Source organism: Balearica regulorum, chromosome 21, assembly GCF_011004875.1.
Source record: "Balearica regulorum gibbericeps isolate bBalReg1 chromosome 21, bBalReg1.pri, whole genome shotgun sequence".
Taxonomy (NCBI): domain Eukaryota; kingdom Metazoa; phylum Chordata; class Aves; order Gruiformes; family Gruidae; genus Balearica; species Balearica regulorum.
The window spans coordinates 5,980,445-5,996,501 of NC_046204.1; the positions used below are offsets into that span (position 1 = coordinate 5,980,445).

The following is a 16,057-nucleotide window of genomic DNA, read 5'->3' on the forward strand; positions in this document are numbered from 1 at the left end:
GGAGGAGCGGGGAGGGGGGGGGGCTGATCCCCGCCGCTCGGCGCTGCCCGCCCGCCCCGCGCCCGCCGCTGCCGCCCCCGAGGGGTTCCCGGCCGGCACCCCCCCGCCCCGGGCAGCAGCTCGCTCTGTTGCAGCGGGGCTGGGTGCTCGCTGCAGGGAGCGGGGGACGCTGGTCCCACGGGTCCGGTGTCCCACCCCGTTACCGTTAACGCGGGGGAGCCCCTGCGGGGAGCGGGGGCGCCGTGCTCGACCCGCCGTGCCGTGCAGGTGAGCGGGGACCCGGCCGCCCGCCCCCCCCGGGCCGCCCCGCCTTTGTCTCCGTCCTTTGTCCCGGTCCCTGCCCGGGGCAGGGACTGCTCCTGCCACCGGCTCCGCGGGAGCGCGTACCCTGCGCTCCCGCCCCCCCTCCTTCTCCTTCGCACTGGGCACCCCCTCATCATGTGCCCCTTGCCTCCCCCTGTACCCCCCCCTACAGCACCCTCCGCACCCACCGTACCCAGCACACCCGGAGCCCCCCCGCCCCTCCCAGCCCCACCTCCCCCCGCCCAATGCACCCCAGTCCCCCGGGATTCCCGGCGTCCCCAGTTCCTCTCCACATTCCCCCACTGCCTTCCCCCTGTCTCCTCCTCCTCCTCCTCCTCCTCCTCCTGACGGGTTTGAACACCCCTCTGCCCCCCCGGCAGCCCTGCCTCCCCTCCCGCTGCATGCACAGCCGCTGCCCTGCCTGCCGGGCTCAGCCCAGACCGAGGAGCTGCGGACAGGTAGGCAGCGCTGCCCGCATCGCGCTCACCTTGCACCCAGCCCGGGGACGGGTCGCGGGGGGGCCGGGGGTGCATGCTCCACCGAACTGATTTCCCTTTGCTTTCGCAGGGATTGGGGAGTAGTGTGGGGGGGGTACTTTTCCACTTTCCGTGCGCCCCGGAAGAGACAAAGGCCGGGGGTGACGGGGACCCCCAGTACCGCCGCCTCTAGGCTGCCGCTCCCGGGATGCCCTCGGTGCGCGGCATCGCTCAGCGGTGGGAGCCGAGTACCGAGCTTGGACAGCGCCGGTGCTGGTGCGCGGTGCCTCCAGCCAGCCCCATTGTCACCCGTGCCGGGGAGCGGGCTCCAGGCTCTCCCGCTCCCCCCGCGGTTCTGCTACCTGGCTTGCCCTCAGCGCGATGTGCAGCACCGTGCACCTTGCAGGGGTGTGTGGTGTGGGCTTTGGGGCTTGCGCCCCACCACCCTACTGCAAGTCCCTGCTACTTCAGGGGCTACTCCCGAGATGGCTCTCCTCTTCCCTGGAAACAAAGTCACCTCGGACAGAGGCATCGGCCCTCTCGCAGGTAGCTGCTGTGCCCCTCGTGCACCCCAGGGGTACGTCCCGGCTCTGAGCCAGAGCTGCTGTGGAAAGTGGCCAAGGGGTGAAGGAAGCTTTTCCCACCAAGTCATTGTGTTTGCGGAGCCGTGCGTTGCCATGCACTGAGCCCCTGAGTACCCACGGGTTATTCTCTGCTCTTCCTCTGTTGATAAAAGTGAGCTCTTGTTTCTGAATTAAATCAATTTGGCATCAGTTAATGGCTTATTACAGCTAGTAATTCATCATCTAGGATTTAAGTGACATTTATCCAATTCACACCTGAAGTCTTCCGTCAACCAGAGGGTTTAATGGAAATGGTTTTGTATTCCCATCTCCTCTCCCTTGCAGAAGGAGGCATTAATCCTACACATTTTGGTTCAAACTGAGAATGACATGCCAGGAAAAATGTTGAAAACACAGCCTAACTGTTCTGCCAGTTGGGACACATCCACTTCTCCTTCCCAGTGAAGACTGGGCCAAATCTGCCCCCATTCTTCCCTGTCACACTGGTGGGTGCTTTCCAGCCGGGTGAGCAATGACCTTTGCTATTGATTGTGTCTCATTTGTCATTAGGCATTGTGCATTAAACTGGAGAGTCCTCTCTGCTGCACTGACAGCAAGCGACTATATCTTGGATGCTAATCTCAGACTCATTGCTATTTTAATCTCATTATTGGGTAGAGTAGACTGTTTGATAGCGGGTCGCCTATGATGGCTGTCAGCCACTCCATGAAGTCCCAGAGGGAAGCAGAGCGAAGGGTACTGCATATTCATTCATGTGCCCCTCTTCCCCTTCAATTCAATGATTTGCTGGGCTGCTCTGTCCCTGGAGGGTGTTGGTGCTGCACCCTCCTTGCTTGTGCACTGGCACTGAGAGCAGTGAAGCTCTCTGTACGTGTCAGGGTAGGCACAGGAGAAAGAGTGGCATGGCTGTGGCTGAAGGCAAGAGGCACACAGTGACTTGAGGGATTTGCAAGGTGTTCGGTGTTCATCAGAGCCAGGGTGCTGGAGCTTAGCAATGACTTTGTGACAAGTACAAAACTGCCAGCTTACAAGTCTGGGCAGTGGGAGAGGGTATTTCCTGGGTCACCCTGTCTTCAATGGTTAGGAGGGCAGCGCGCAGTCTGTCAGGCAGAGCTGGCTGCTGAAGGGAAGGGATTGCCTGGGCCAGTGGGTCAGCAAAAACAGAGTCCCAGTTCCAGCCCTGCAACTAATGCTGATTGAGTCACATTTCAAGTGGTCACTGGATATGAGTTGCCCCAGGAAGATGCTTTGTGGAGGCACAGAGGCAACTACAGCTACTAGTCAACACCCTGCAAGCCCAAATCTCTATGTCCTGGCTCCTGTGCCACTAGTGCAATTAGTGTGCTAGTGAATGTGGCCATTTCTACAGTAGAGTGCTGTTTTCTCTCACTTTCCGCCATCACCAAACCACACAAACAAAAGGAAAGCAGATGTTTCAAGGGGTGGTGGCAGGATTCAAGTAGCCTAGCCTAAATTTCTTCAGAGGGGAAATCTCTCGCACCAAAGTCAGTCTTGAGGGACAAGGAAACTGTGGAGTGAGATCAACATGAAAGGCAAGGTAGGGAGGAGAGGTGATGAGGGCAGCTCCAAAGAGGGATCCAAAAGGACTGGAGATGTGTGAGCAAGGAACTCTGCTGCTCTGTCGTCCCAAGGATGTCTGGGCGAGCAGCAAAAAAAAATTACTTACAACGTGAGTGTGCAAGAAATGTTGGAGAGAAGAAAAGTGTTATTACTTTTGCCCCAGGGAGGAAAGGAGAAAAGTGCACATAAGATTATCTGTCTGCTTTTGGGGACCCTAGAAAGCTGGGAGAGATCCCTTTGAAATGGGAAGGTCTCTTGGAAGATTGTATATGGAGCTTCCCAGCATTTGCCTCCAGAAACAGAAAAACAGATGGAAAGACACCCAGCAGGGAAGTGAAATCTCATTTATCTGCACAATGCCATCCTTGTGGCTCCAGCCAGCTCTCTGCACGTCAGCCTACCCTGTCCATTCTGCTCCAGGCCTTCCCGAGCCCATCCATCACCCTATGGCTTCTTATTTACAGGATGCCTGGCACACGAAGCTGGGTTTATTGTCTATCATCCCTGCCACACATGCACATGCACACAACACCCATGTAGATGCACATACACTTTGTCTATTGCTGCAGCTTGGGATTGTCTAGGAAATCTTTATGCACTCCTGCCAAAGTCTGAGCTTATCAGAGCCAAAGAGAAATCTGACCCAGAGTACATGCTTGGGTCTAGCTTGGTTCAGCTCCTGAGCATACAAACTGCATCATTCATAGGCTGGGTGATAAAGGATCTTGATATTCTCTATTTCTCTGTTCAAGAGTTGTGCTCCTCTTGGCTGTGACATGAAGAACATGTGTGAAAAGTTAAAGGTAGGACTGTCAGTTATGTGAATGAATGTAGATGATATGATGTTCCTGCTTTGTCACATACAAAACAAAGGCAGCAGGGGCAGTTTGAGAGCCTATTTCAGAGCCAAGGTGACATAACTGTATTTATAGGGGGGAAAACATGCCTGAGTGTCTGTGTACCTACTCAGTCCATGGCTGCCTTGCAGGATTACAAGCAGAGAGCCAAGTAATAATTAGTGAAGCCAAAGAAAAAGACTGCCCACAGGGAAAGTTACCCAAGATTAAAAAAAACCCCCTAATTTCCCTTACAAGGTTGTGACCATCCACTACTAACCCAAAATGGATCAGAAATAGTGGCTGAGAGACAGCACTGCAACTCACTCATCAGCCCTGAGCCTGCACCCTGGGTAGTGCTAAAGCCTTATCTTGGCTTTACACATTCTCTTGTTAGCAGGCAGATTTGCTACCTCAAGAGGCAGGTGGCTCGTAACGCTGAGGGTATATAAAGGAAGTGCAAGGCATGGGGTGGAGTAAAGAGGATGCAGGTCTGGTGGTGTGAAGAACTACAGGAGCAGCTTAATGTGGCAAGTACTTTGGCTATTTCATTTATTAATATATGAACCCTAAAGAGAGGATGAATTCTGGGCTTGTAACGTGTGTTTGTTTTAGAGCAATTTAAGAAAGATATTTTCCTTCTGCCTGGCATATGTTTCAGGGCAGAATTTCACCCTCTGCAGAAAAGGTGCATCAGCAGTGTGAGAACATTGCTGTCACGTACATCAAGAAGTCTAGGGCTAGCACAGACTTCTTCTGTGGACTGTGGTCCTGACAGAGGAGAGGGTAGAGTTTACTTTGGTGCTCAGATATTGAGGAACCTGAGCACTAAGGAGAAGTAGGGATGCCATTGTGTTATCTAGCTGCCTTTTAGAAGGGTGAATTTTACAGCTTCTGTAGGGTAAGAGAAATGGAGGAAGTAGGAAGAGGTTTCTGAAGTTAAAGACAGATCAGGACATGGAAACAAGTGGTTAAGAGAAGGCTGGGACTTCTATGCCTCTAGCACAGCAGTGTTGCATTAACCCAAGGTACCAAAACTTGTCCATGCACTGTTTTGATTTGGCAAACAGTTTGGACCTCCCCTGACAACAGTCCAGTACAGGTATTTATCTGCATTATTAATGCAAGAATTCCTGTGACACAGTAACACAGCATGTTAGCCTGCCCTCTCAGCCAGTGCAGAAACGAGGCAACCCATGTGGTCTAGTTGCACTTTCATCCGGTGTCATGCCAACAAGACAGCTGGGCAGCTTAAATAAATGCCCCCTACACTTTGAAGCAGACCTTCTGTTTAACTGCCCTGCAGCATTTAGCTGCTTTCTAGCTCCTGCTGAAAACCAGAATCTGCAGCTAATGTGTCTGTCAGGTTCACTGTGAAAGGGCCCGTGTCTGTAAGTGAGATTGGAGACACCTGCCTTGCATTCTCTTTGCACTTGTTCTCTCCTCTTGGCATTCTGCCTACAGATGAAAAGGTAAGATGCTGTTTCCAGCTCTTTGAGCTGTTCTGAGTGATGCCTTGATTCAGCTGGTTTGCTCTGGTTCTTAAAGAGAAAATCTTAGGGAAAAAACAAAGACTCTGGATGCAGAGCCTGGTTTTTGCTTGGTTGCTATTTGTTCCATTGGTTTTGAAGCAGGACTTCAAGTGCTTTGTTAAGAGATTTAGCTGTTGGTCTGGTTTTCCTTTGTCCCAGATAGCTGCCAATGAAATACTATTTCATAATGTTATGCCTCCAGCAAACGAACTACCCAGCATGTCCTAAATCAGTCCTCAAATAGCAGTTTGTTGTCCTTCGGCCAGTAGAAAGACCTGCTTTTCAGACACTGTATTAAAGAGAAGGCCCCTGTGCTGCCCTTCTCTTTCCAGGGGAGGCCTGAACCAAAAATTTGCTCCCAGGCTCTAAGCAATAACAGAAATGAATCTTGGAAAGGTAGAATCAGCTGGTGAATGAGTAAAGTAAAGAGGATGAAGACATGTCCCTCTAAACTCACCAGATGCTTCATGAGGCTGGGTCTGCTATAATGGCAGAGGTTTCACTGACTCAAAGCACTCCACATCTGTCTCTTAGCTTGAAAGAGGAGAAGAAAGGAAGAACCAAGGCCATTCTTAGGGTATCTCCTGCCAGCTCTACGAAAAGGCACTGAGCTTGGCCTCAGGGGATGTTACCTGTCACCCTTCACAGGTGACAATGGCTGGTCAAACAGTAAAGCACCTGGAGGAGGGAGTAAGAGCCATTGTAGTTATGCAGCAAAGTGGTTCACCTGGTGAACAGACAGATGGAAATCAGGTGCAACTGGGGGCTGGGGTGCAGGACAGATGGGGAGGAGGTTGAGTGAAGAGCTGTGGCTGTAACTCTTGTGACAGTATTTCTCAAGTGCAAGCATAGGCCTGGTTTTCTGACAGTCGGTGTCACAGGAAATTCTGGCTTTAAGCATGCCTTCATGCTGGCCAGCTTGAGAGGGACAGTCTGAGAAAACTACCCGAAAGTGAAAGGCTGCCCTGGAAATGCTGAAAATCCTTTTCCGCCTCTTGTGGGAAAGGACAGAGGAGAATGCACAAGTCAGACACTTCTCCAATTAGGTCAATGTCCCAAAGCCATGTCTCATAACACAAACATGGGGATGAAAGAACACCCTCAAAAAATATTACAGTGAAACAGAATGAATGAGAACAGTCTGCAGCTGTTATGCTGAGGCACCTGGTGGGGTGAGGTGAAGTGGCCTGTGCAGAGTCAAGGAGGGAAAGTGGGACAAACTAGAGAAAACTCAGTCTGCTTCCTTGCCCCTTGGTCTTGAGACCAGCATCCCCTGCTCTGCTGACAGCAGATCTGTTTCTCTGCTATGCTGTGAGGTATCAGCACAGAATTTCCAGTGTTTTTTCTTCCCTTGACCAGTTTCAGCCACCTTGATGCAGTACATGTGTGCATGTGCATGTCTCTGTCTTGAGCTGCTCGGGGCTGTTACTCGTCCTGCGAGGCCACCATCTGCCTCCAGTTCTGTTCATCTTGATATCTTCATTGCAAGGAAACCAGCTGTGAGGAGGGGCTAGTGCCAGCCAGGCCCAGGATGCCAACCTGGCAGCAAACAGCCCTACCCAGACAGCTGGTGCTGTGCAGGCGGCTCCAGAGCTGTGGCCTGCAGGAGACAGCCTCCCCAGCCCCTCAGATGGTAGGCTGTGAATGGGAGGGTAGGGGGGCTAGTCAGGAATCAAAGGGAAATGTCCTACTGATTGATGGCCCTCATTTGCACATGAAACTAGGACCTCTCAGCCCTGCAGGCCCTGCACGTGTGTCTCAGCTGCTGTAACCAGGGCTAGGAGAGGAGGAGGTAACCAAGAAGGGGAAAAAAAATCACTTCCAGTTCTGGACACCATAAATGTTTTCATTTAAGTGTCCTAGGTCTGAGTCTTGCTTTTCCTTTACAGTTCATAGAAGTTGGTTGCTTATTTTTTCTTTTCTTTTTTTTTTTTTTAATTGCAGGTGAGGCAGAGCACGCAGGATTATGGCAACCTCTTCCACCTTCTTCTCTCCTTTCCTTTTCCTGTGTGTGCTGGTTCTTTCTGACATGAATCTTGCAGTCTCCCTGGATCCTGGCACAAAGCTCAAAAATATCCCAGAGAATGACAACCATCTTCAAAACCAAGAGATGTGGCTGCAGCAGCAGCCCGGAAGTGGGCACCACCACAAGCATGGCTTGGCCAAGAAGGAGAGGGTCCATGCCATGCCTTCTAGAGGGCGGCCGGGTGGGGAAGAAGCCCTCAGAATGGGTAGCGGAGCTCCAGCTGTGGAAGAGCTGGTGGCAGAGGGACAGCCAGCAGCCCTGAAACAGAATAAGGATGTGTTCCTGGGTTTTGAGTTCCCTCATCCTGAGAGGGAGAACCAGTCCCCTGGATCTGAGAGAGGAAAGAAGCCGAACCGAGAGCATCGGCGACACAGCCGCAGGGACAGGCTGAAACACCACAGAGGTATTTGACCTCCTAAGGGAAGCTGAAGCTGTTGGGTCACTTGAAATGAGTGTCACTTGTGTGAGGGCAAGAAGATGCAGTTGTGATTGAGCCACATGGGTATGTGGAGGGTGTGGGATGTGTGCCTGCTCTGGGGAGAAATCTGCCAAACAAAAGAGGCACAAGAAAAAAGGGGAACTCCAGAACCAGAGGTTTTTACTGCTGGCTGCAATTTTATGAAAATGACCTGGTTTGCCTTACAGGGGGAGCTCTGAATGTTCCTAGGACTTGAGGGGTTGTTTTGGGGTGGCCTGCTTTGTTTTTTCTTTTTTTTTTTTTTTTTTTAGCAAAAGGTTCAATTTATGAACAACCATATCCAAGCCATGCTCAATTTCTCCACGGACATCAAAATATGACCAGAACTAGAAATAATACAAAACCCCTACTTCACTTGAAGATCAGTTTCTTCTTATTGGAGCTTGTATTCCTCTATATTTATGCTGAACTACAAAAAATATGAATTTTGCATATGTGAAATCACACCAATTATTTTAAAATGTGGCTTGTTTTTGACTGGGACTGCTTTCCTTTGCTGGTCGACTTGTGGGTGTGTGTCTCTGGCATGGTATGCTCAGTGTGGTAAATCTTTAGTTCTATTAAAACCAGGCAATTTGTGTCAATCTACACTACTTGACAAGCTGGGTGTCAGTATCCCTGAGTTCCATCTATCACTCCTCCCTGTGTCAGTAAGAAGAGCTCTATTGTTTTTTCAGTGGAGTGAATAAACAACTCATGTTAAGCAATACAGAAGAGTAAGCAACAAAGCTGGTTTGAAGCAACATTTGCAGACTACGAAACAGGCCTTTTTGGTTTAACTTAAGATCTGCATTTAAATTAATACTTAGGAAAAGCAGGGATCAGGCTGTGAAGATATTCTTATTTCAAGTTGGGTAAGTCCTGACTTGAGCTAAGTTGAAATACCCCACTACTAAAATGAAATAAGAACGTGTTTGCAGATATTTGCAGCAGCTTAATCCATTGGTTTAAAAATGGTAAACAGGTACATTTTCTGCTCTTGAGACCAGAAAATAAATCCTTTGCTGCTTAAGCAGGAGATAGACATATCTTCAAGAAGGTGTGACTATACATGACTTAAGTGTGTAAAAATCAAGATGCATATACTCTGGACCTGATGTATCACTTTAATAGCACATGACTTTTTGTTTTACACTGGTCTAAACAGCAGCTCAGGGTGGTAGAACACTGGCCAATGGCTGGATGAAATCTGAATTCCTTTGACTCAAATCTGTGGCACACAGAGAGAAAAGGGATGAGAAAGCTAATGCTACTGTACCTGTTGCCTTCTGCAGGGAAGACTCCTGATGCTGGACCAAGCTCCCTGTACAAGAAACCTGAAAGCTTTGAAGAACAGTTTCAACACCTTCAGGCAGAGGAAGCTACAAGTCTGACTCCCACCATGCTTCTCATCACCGCACTGGAACTAGCTGCTTCTACAGAAGAGCCTCCTGTACTTCCAGCCACATCACCACGGTCACAGGTAAAGACAGCTGGTAACCGCACTGTACCTCTGATGCAGACAGAAATCTCCTGCAGATAAGGTCGTTTCCTTTTTTTTTTTTTTTTCCCCCCCTCTTCCAGTTAGAGGTAAGTGCTTGCTTAACACCAAAGCCCTCCCTCAAAAGCCGTTCTGTCTTGGAGATATCTAAACACCTCTTCATAAACAGCTCTCTTAGTTGCTTCTCTTCCCTGCCCTACCTCTCCCTCAGCTAGCCATCTACATTCAGCTTCAAGGACCAGAGAGGTAGTAGGCGTACTTAGCTGGGGAGGCAGCATGTCCTAATGCTCCTTGCTTGCCTTTTGTCCTCACAAAGAAGCAGTGGAAACTTCCCTCTTGGCTTCAGCTGCAATAAGGGAAAGCTCTGCCCTTTTGAAAATGAGATGCCAAGAATACCCAGTGGACAAGACAGGGGTGGAGGGGGGCGGGGCTGAAATCATAAAGCCTTTTTAAGGTCTAAAAGCACCAGGAAAATTTGCAGAGACTCCAGCATTACTACAGAAGCGTAATTCATTGTCTCTTTGATTTCTTGTGGTTTGCAGGCCCGCCTCAGGCAAGATGGGGATGTGATGCCCACCCTAGATATGGCACTCTTTGACTGGACGGATTATGAGGATCTCAAACCAGAAATGTGGCCATCTGCTAAAAAGAAAGGTGCTAAACCTCCCTATCCTCTTTCCCAAAAGTCATTCTGTAGGGCTTGTCCCATGGTTAGTTGGTTAGTGTTAACAGATGTGCTGAAGGATGTGAGATTGTAGTGGTGAGGAAAGAGGAAAAAAAAGCATAATGCTGATTGTGTTTTATGCTCAGTTTCAGAATGTTTCTCATTTTGGATGCACAGTTTGAGGGCAGAGGAAAAATGATAGATGGAGGGTTGAGGAATAGGGAGAAGATTAGACTATGAAGGTTTGGAGTTCAAACTCTTGAAGTTTGAGGCTGTTTTTACCCTGGAACAATGTAGTCTCCAAAATAAACACTAGCATGAAATTTTCTATCAGCATCTGGTTTTTTTCCATAGAGAAACGCCGCAGTAAGAGCCCCAACAGTGGAAATGAAACCGTGACGGCTGAAGGAGAGCCATGTGATCATCACCTTGACTGCCTCCCAGGTCAGGATCAGCTTGGCAGAGTCATTCCTCCAAACATGAGATTGTTTGAAATCAGCCCAGGTTCCAATACAAGTATCCTAATTTTTAATACTGATAGAAAGTGGTACACAGAGGAAAGGGCAGCGGCTCTCTAGGTGTGTTGTGGGAATAGATGATGTCTGTACCATGGAGCTGTCATGAGTGTCAATAGCCCTACAAGGGAAGGGGGTAAATGAGCTGTGCTCACCCTTGTTCCTGTGTTGCAGGCTCGTGCTGTGACTTGCGTGAACACCTCTGCAAACCACACAATCGAGGCCTTAACAACAAATGTTATGATGACTGTATGTGCACTGAAGGTGAGTTCCGCTCTTTACTCTCCCCCTTCCAGCTGGCTTCATAGTTGGCTGTGTTGACTTGGAATAGTGGTTTCCATGTGAAAATAGGAGCCAAGCTCTGCTGCTCTTAGCCTTTCCCTGCCACTGACTCACAGTATGACCATTGAGTCATCTAGGATATCTTGTTTTCCCTCTTGAAAACAAAATCCCAATATCTACAAACCTAACAGAAGAAATCACAACATATTAACACTTCAATGGTGCTTTCAAGTATCGCAGGTTATAAAAACAGACTGCTATCCTTGTTTTACACGACCTTATGCCTAATATGGCTTTCCTGAGTTAATTTCAGCTGAACCTGTTGCAATTTAGTAGGTGTGGGGAGGACACAGACTTTTGATTCTGAAGAATCCACAGCAGCCCTTAATAGACACTTGTATTACGAAGATGTTGAAAGGCACTCTTCTAGTCTGAACACGTTCAGGATCAGCTCCAGGCAGCGGGTCTTGTCTGCCCAGAACAAAACTCTGGTTGCCAAATTTTGTGACCTAGGTACCTAGTGACTTTGACCAGGTCATTCATCTACTTGCAACTCCAGGAAAGCAGTCTGTTTAACTGGGTAAAAATGTCAAATGATAGTCTTCACCTTGGGTGCATCATGTTACACTGGAAGGTTCTAATCAGAGACAACGTTCTGATAGATTAACCTAGAAAAGTGTTTCTGCAAGCCTAATGAGGGCTGCCCCTGGCCCTGCTTTATACTTAAGCTAGTTATAAGTTGATGCTAAATGTGCATCCTCTGTAGCATTAAAAAGATCCCTGGAGATGTAGGGTCCAGGTAAGATAGACAAGATGCTTAGATAAGAGCAGAGCTCTGATCTTGTGCGCTCTCCTTCTAGGAGACCAGACTGCCCTGGGGGGATTGGTAATGAGGGGCAGAAACCCAACTTCAAGGTAGCTGGCCTCAACGTAGCCCAGGGACATGCACTCCAAAAGGCAGCTCAGTGACCTGTGACATTGTCTGGGTCTCCTGTGTACAAGTACTCAAGGACAGTTTATGTGCTGTCTCATTATAAAAGCTATAAATCCTCAGCATCCCCCACTCTGGGGGTGCTGGCACTGTTGCTCTCTGCTGCCTGCTCTGGCAGTAAAAAGAGTTGCAGTTTCTAGGATGATCAAATCTGCTCCTGTCAACCCCAATGACCAGATCCTGGGCTACTGAAAATTCATAAGAATTATTTACACATAAGCTGTACCCTGTCTGGCCCAACTAGCTATGGATTCTGGTATAACAAAGTCAGACAATAGACACGAAAAGATAAATCTATTAGTGCCAGAAACTGATGAGGTACCCTGACCAGAGGCTCCCAGTGCCTTCCACTGCCATGGCAAAACATGTACTGATTTTTTTAATTTTTATTTTTTTTAACAAATCAAATGCCTCCCCCCCCCCCCCCCCCCCTTAGTATTCATGAATGCTATATCAGATAGCTTCCTTCAGACCCTGCACTTTGAGCATCCAAAACGGAGAAACTGAAGATCAGCAGTAAGCTTTACATCAGACCTCCCAGTAATAACACTTCAAAGTCTCTTCCCTCCTCTTCTGAAGCTTCAGGGAAATAAATAGCAAGGGGAGCTCCCTAGCCATTGCTGCTGCACATTAAGTCTATAGTAATTTCCCAATGGAGAGATCACTTAGACAGTAATGGGAAGTAATAGGGGGAAACCAAGCAGGGCTTCCATAAAATCACTGGAAACAATCAGGATAATTCATAGGTATTTCAAGCAGCCAGTGAAACCTTCTGCCTGAGCCAATGAATCCCAAACCAGGACAGTGAGCCAAACAGAATAAAAGGGCCCAGAAAGCAACATTCCCTGCCCATGTGAGGCATTTCTCTGCCACCTCATTTGACACAGTTCGGGCTTCCCAGCCCTGTGACTGTCCCCACTGAAGCAAGCTCTGTCATGAACTGAAGCCAGGGACTAATTGTTTGATGTTACTGCTGTAGTAAGCCCTGGTCTCTCCCACTCACTTATGCGTGTCTTTTCCATAGGGCTACGCTGCTATGCCAAATTCCACCGGAACCGAAGAGTGACCCGAAGGAAAGGGCGCTGCGTGGAGCCTGAATCAGCCAATGGAGAGCAGGGATCGTTCATTAATGTTTAGGAGAGTGGGACTCCTGTCTGGACGGTCAGGAGCTGGGGTCAAACTGTTTATACCTAGCAATGGGAAGTAGAGGAAAAAGTCAAGCAAATGACTGAAGCTGCAGGCTCCAAACATGTCAGGTTCCAACAAGACTGAAGCCCATGTTAATTATAAATAGAGTGGCCTCAGCCTTTTCCATACCAGGGCTGCATTGCCCCTCCCTTCCCTCAGCACATTTGCTGTCAGTTAGCTGAGTCCTCCTCTCCCAGTTAGTAAGTGACGATTATGACTATCGTTCTGATGGTCCTGGCAGGAAAAGGCTTTGCAGTTTCATCTCCTCCTCTCAACAGAGGCAAGATATGAAAGAGCCTTCAGGTCAAAGGGGATATGAGCTTAAACTTTCCCTTTAACTATTGCTTGAGAAGAAAGGTAGATCCTCCTTACGGATCAGAGATCCCTAGAGGATAGGAAGCTTGTAGCCTCCAGATGGAATCAAAGATGGGAAATGGATCAGTACGAAGCTGGCTGCCTTGGTGAGAGGGGACCTTCTGACAGAGCTCTTGCTCTCTCCCTTGTTCACTGCTACAGACATTCCCTAGCTGTTACTAATGCTTCCTACCTGTCTTCTCTGGGACCATCCAGTCCCACTCCTTCCTTGCTGCCAGAGAACCACCTGGTTTCTGCAAGGATGTGGCAAGACATCCCAGCCTGCAGCTCTCACTCATTTAGTTATACTGCCAAGTCTGTTATTTTTAATGATTATTTTTAGGAGCTTTCTGGGGAAGTGATAGTTTTCCTAGTGAGCCAGAAATGAAGTTTTTTTGGTAACAGGAGATAGGGACAGGCTGTTCCGTTGTAGTAAATCCTGTGACATGTTGCATGTGTGTTTCCATGATATGTAAATAAAGATATGATAGATATCCTTTGTGCAACTCTTCTGCTTCTTTGACTGCACCTAAGGATGTGGCAGAAGCCAGAAAGGCCTATAGGGGAGCTGGCCAGTAGGTAGCACTGATAACTTCAGGTAATCACACAAAGAAATTGTGCTGCTTGGTAGAAAAATTTCTCTACCCAAATTGGAGATCCAAGCTTCCCTGTATCCTCACTCAAGTTGCAGCTAACAGTCAGTTTCTGCCTGGTGTAGCCATCCAGATGTTTAAAACTTCTTTATATTACTACTTAGTTATGGACTACAGTGATAGAGCAATACAGGCTACCTGTGTTAAACAGGAGTAGTGCTAGTTGGTTAGGATGTTCTTTTCTGCTACTAACACACCAATACCCTGGCTTCTGGTGGGAGACAGCTTGGAAGCATTTTAATTGTTAAATTGAAGAACTAGGAGATGTACAGGACTTTTTATAGGAACAGAAATATTAATCCTGGTGCTGTGGTCAGAATCCTCTTAAATGGAACACGCTGGGGTTTAGGGAAGCAGCATTAAGTAGGCAAATCTCCATTTTGCGCTCCTGTTTCTGTTGTAGTGCCGCTTTGCATTGTGTATTCACTCAAATGCTGCTAGCATAATAGTTTACGCCTCTAATATGATGAGTGCCCAGTCATGACTACAGAGATAGGCTGTGAATACAATATTAGTTCTGACCCACATACACCTGCACTGCTAGGAGGTACGCTAAAGGAGGAATTTGTAAAGAAGCATTTAGGTAAAACCTACCACGTGGTTGGATGTAGCTGTTTAGATTTCTGCTTACAGCATTACAGTCAGCTCAAAAGGCAGGAATAAAGAAAGGTGGTTTTGCTCCAGCTCTATGCCACAGTAGCAAGGATGAAATTTGTTAACCCAGAGAGACAAATGCAGCCCCTCCCTCAGCCCAGATGCAGAATAGTGGGTGGTGCTGCCAGTGCTATTGTCAGTGGAAGCATGAAGGGAAAAAGGCCTTAATTGATCACAGTCAATTGCAGAGCTCTCAAACCCTGGTCTGTGTGACACCAATGAGAACCACGTGCACAGCCATCATCAAAGCCAGGTTTTGATACCACACTGCTTTCTGATATAGGAGCCGAGATCTGTGTTGGAACAGTGCAATTGAAAGAAAGCAGGAAATTTTGCAGGGGTCTTTATCCTTGGGGATGCAGGTATTCATTGCCCCATACACTACAAACAGAATCCTTCTAGGATCCTGGGCAGTGTTTTGGGCAAGACTGCGTTGCAAATCATGTGAAATAAAAGCAAGCTTAAACAGCAAGTCTGAATTTTAAGCTAGAGCTTTTAGACTCCAAAAGGAGACTTGCTTCTTCAGCTCTTGTTTTTTCAGCTTTCAGTCTGCTATGAACTCTGAATATAAAGAATGGACGATTCTTAATTGGTGACATTCGTTAAATGTCTAAGGTCAGTGAAAATTGAGTTAATTATTACAAATCAAGTCACAGGGTTATTGGATTGATTGCTTACATTGGAGTTGCAGAAAGAGAGCCCATGACTGAGACTCACTCTTTCTGAATCAAACTGTGATGTTGCAGAGGTGAAGCAGAAAGGGCGAGCAGCAACGCAGGCACATGCTGCACAGCCACAGCAGTGTGAAAAGGATCAGACAACCTGATTTATGTATCAGCCAGATCAACTACTGACTTCACAATTGCAGTGCAAAGGAAAGCTGTTGAGTAAATAAAATGCTAAGGTGTGGAATGCAAGACCAGCCTACGATATAAAACCCCAGGGCAACATTTGTACAAGTCCAACCCACTTCTGAGTGTAGCAAAGCTTTTTAGCTCTGCTCTGTGCTGTCTCAAGGGCATGACAGCAGCTGCAGAGCGATAGTATCACCATGTTACATTTAGCAACTTTTCCCTTCCTTCCCAGTATCTCCTAGCAGCAGAGCAGTCAGTGACAGTTGTGCCTTTGGGGGCATTAGGTCTGAACAAGAGAAAGGGAGACAAATGTGAAGCAAGTCTTGATATCTATGTTTTTCTCAACTGATTGTTTGAGAAACTCAAATTAAGAATTCACACAAGCTCAGTTTCTCTACTGCCCCTGAAAAACTTAAGCCAGAGCTCTTGCAAGATTTTCTATTGTCTTGAAAGGACTCTGGATCAGGCTCAAACCAGCCATAGAAGAACTCTGTGGAATAATTTTTAAAGTTAATTGCGGGGCATGCATGCAAGAAAGGTGAGTGACAGAGTCCCACCCAAACTCCTGCTCTACAGCTACTGCTGTTAGCAGCCTCACAATGAGTC

At 48.0% G+C, this 16,057-nt stretch overlaps 1 protein-coding gene across 3 annotated transcripts; it reads left to right on the forward strand.

Annotated features, from left to right (window-relative positions):
• The first annotated feature begins 24 nt into the window (after nucleotides 1-24).
• DRAXIN (dorsal inhibitory axon guidance protein) lies at nucleotides 25-13,782 on the forward strand. 3 transcript variants are annotated; one of them, XM_075773053.1, is made up of 9 exons: nucleotides 25-267; nucleotides 684-761; nucleotides 1,688-1,867; nucleotides 7,257-7,741; nucleotides 9,091-9,278; nucleotides 9,839-9,950; nucleotides 10,315-10,404; nucleotides 10,650-10,739; nucleotides 12,773-13,782. In XM_075773053.1, the coding sequence occupies exons 4-9, from the start codon at nucleotides 7,279-7,281 to the stop codon at nucleotides 12,883-12,885; spliced, it is 1,056 nt and encodes a 351-aa protein (XP_075629168.1). In that variant the 5' UTR covers nucleotides 25-267; nucleotides 684-761; nucleotides 1,688-1,867; nucleotides 7,257-7,278; the 3' UTR covers nucleotides 12,886-13,782. The 3 variants fall into 3 exon arrangements, with proteins under 3 accessions (XP_075629168.1, XP_075629167.1, XP_075629166.1); XM_075773052.1 differs by lacking the exon at nucleotides 1,688-1,867; XM_075773051.1 differs by lacking the exons at nucleotides 25-267; nucleotides 1,688-1,867 and having other exon boundaries at nucleotides 573-761.
• The last annotated feature ends 2,275 nt before the right edge of the window (nucleotides 13,783-16,057 follow it).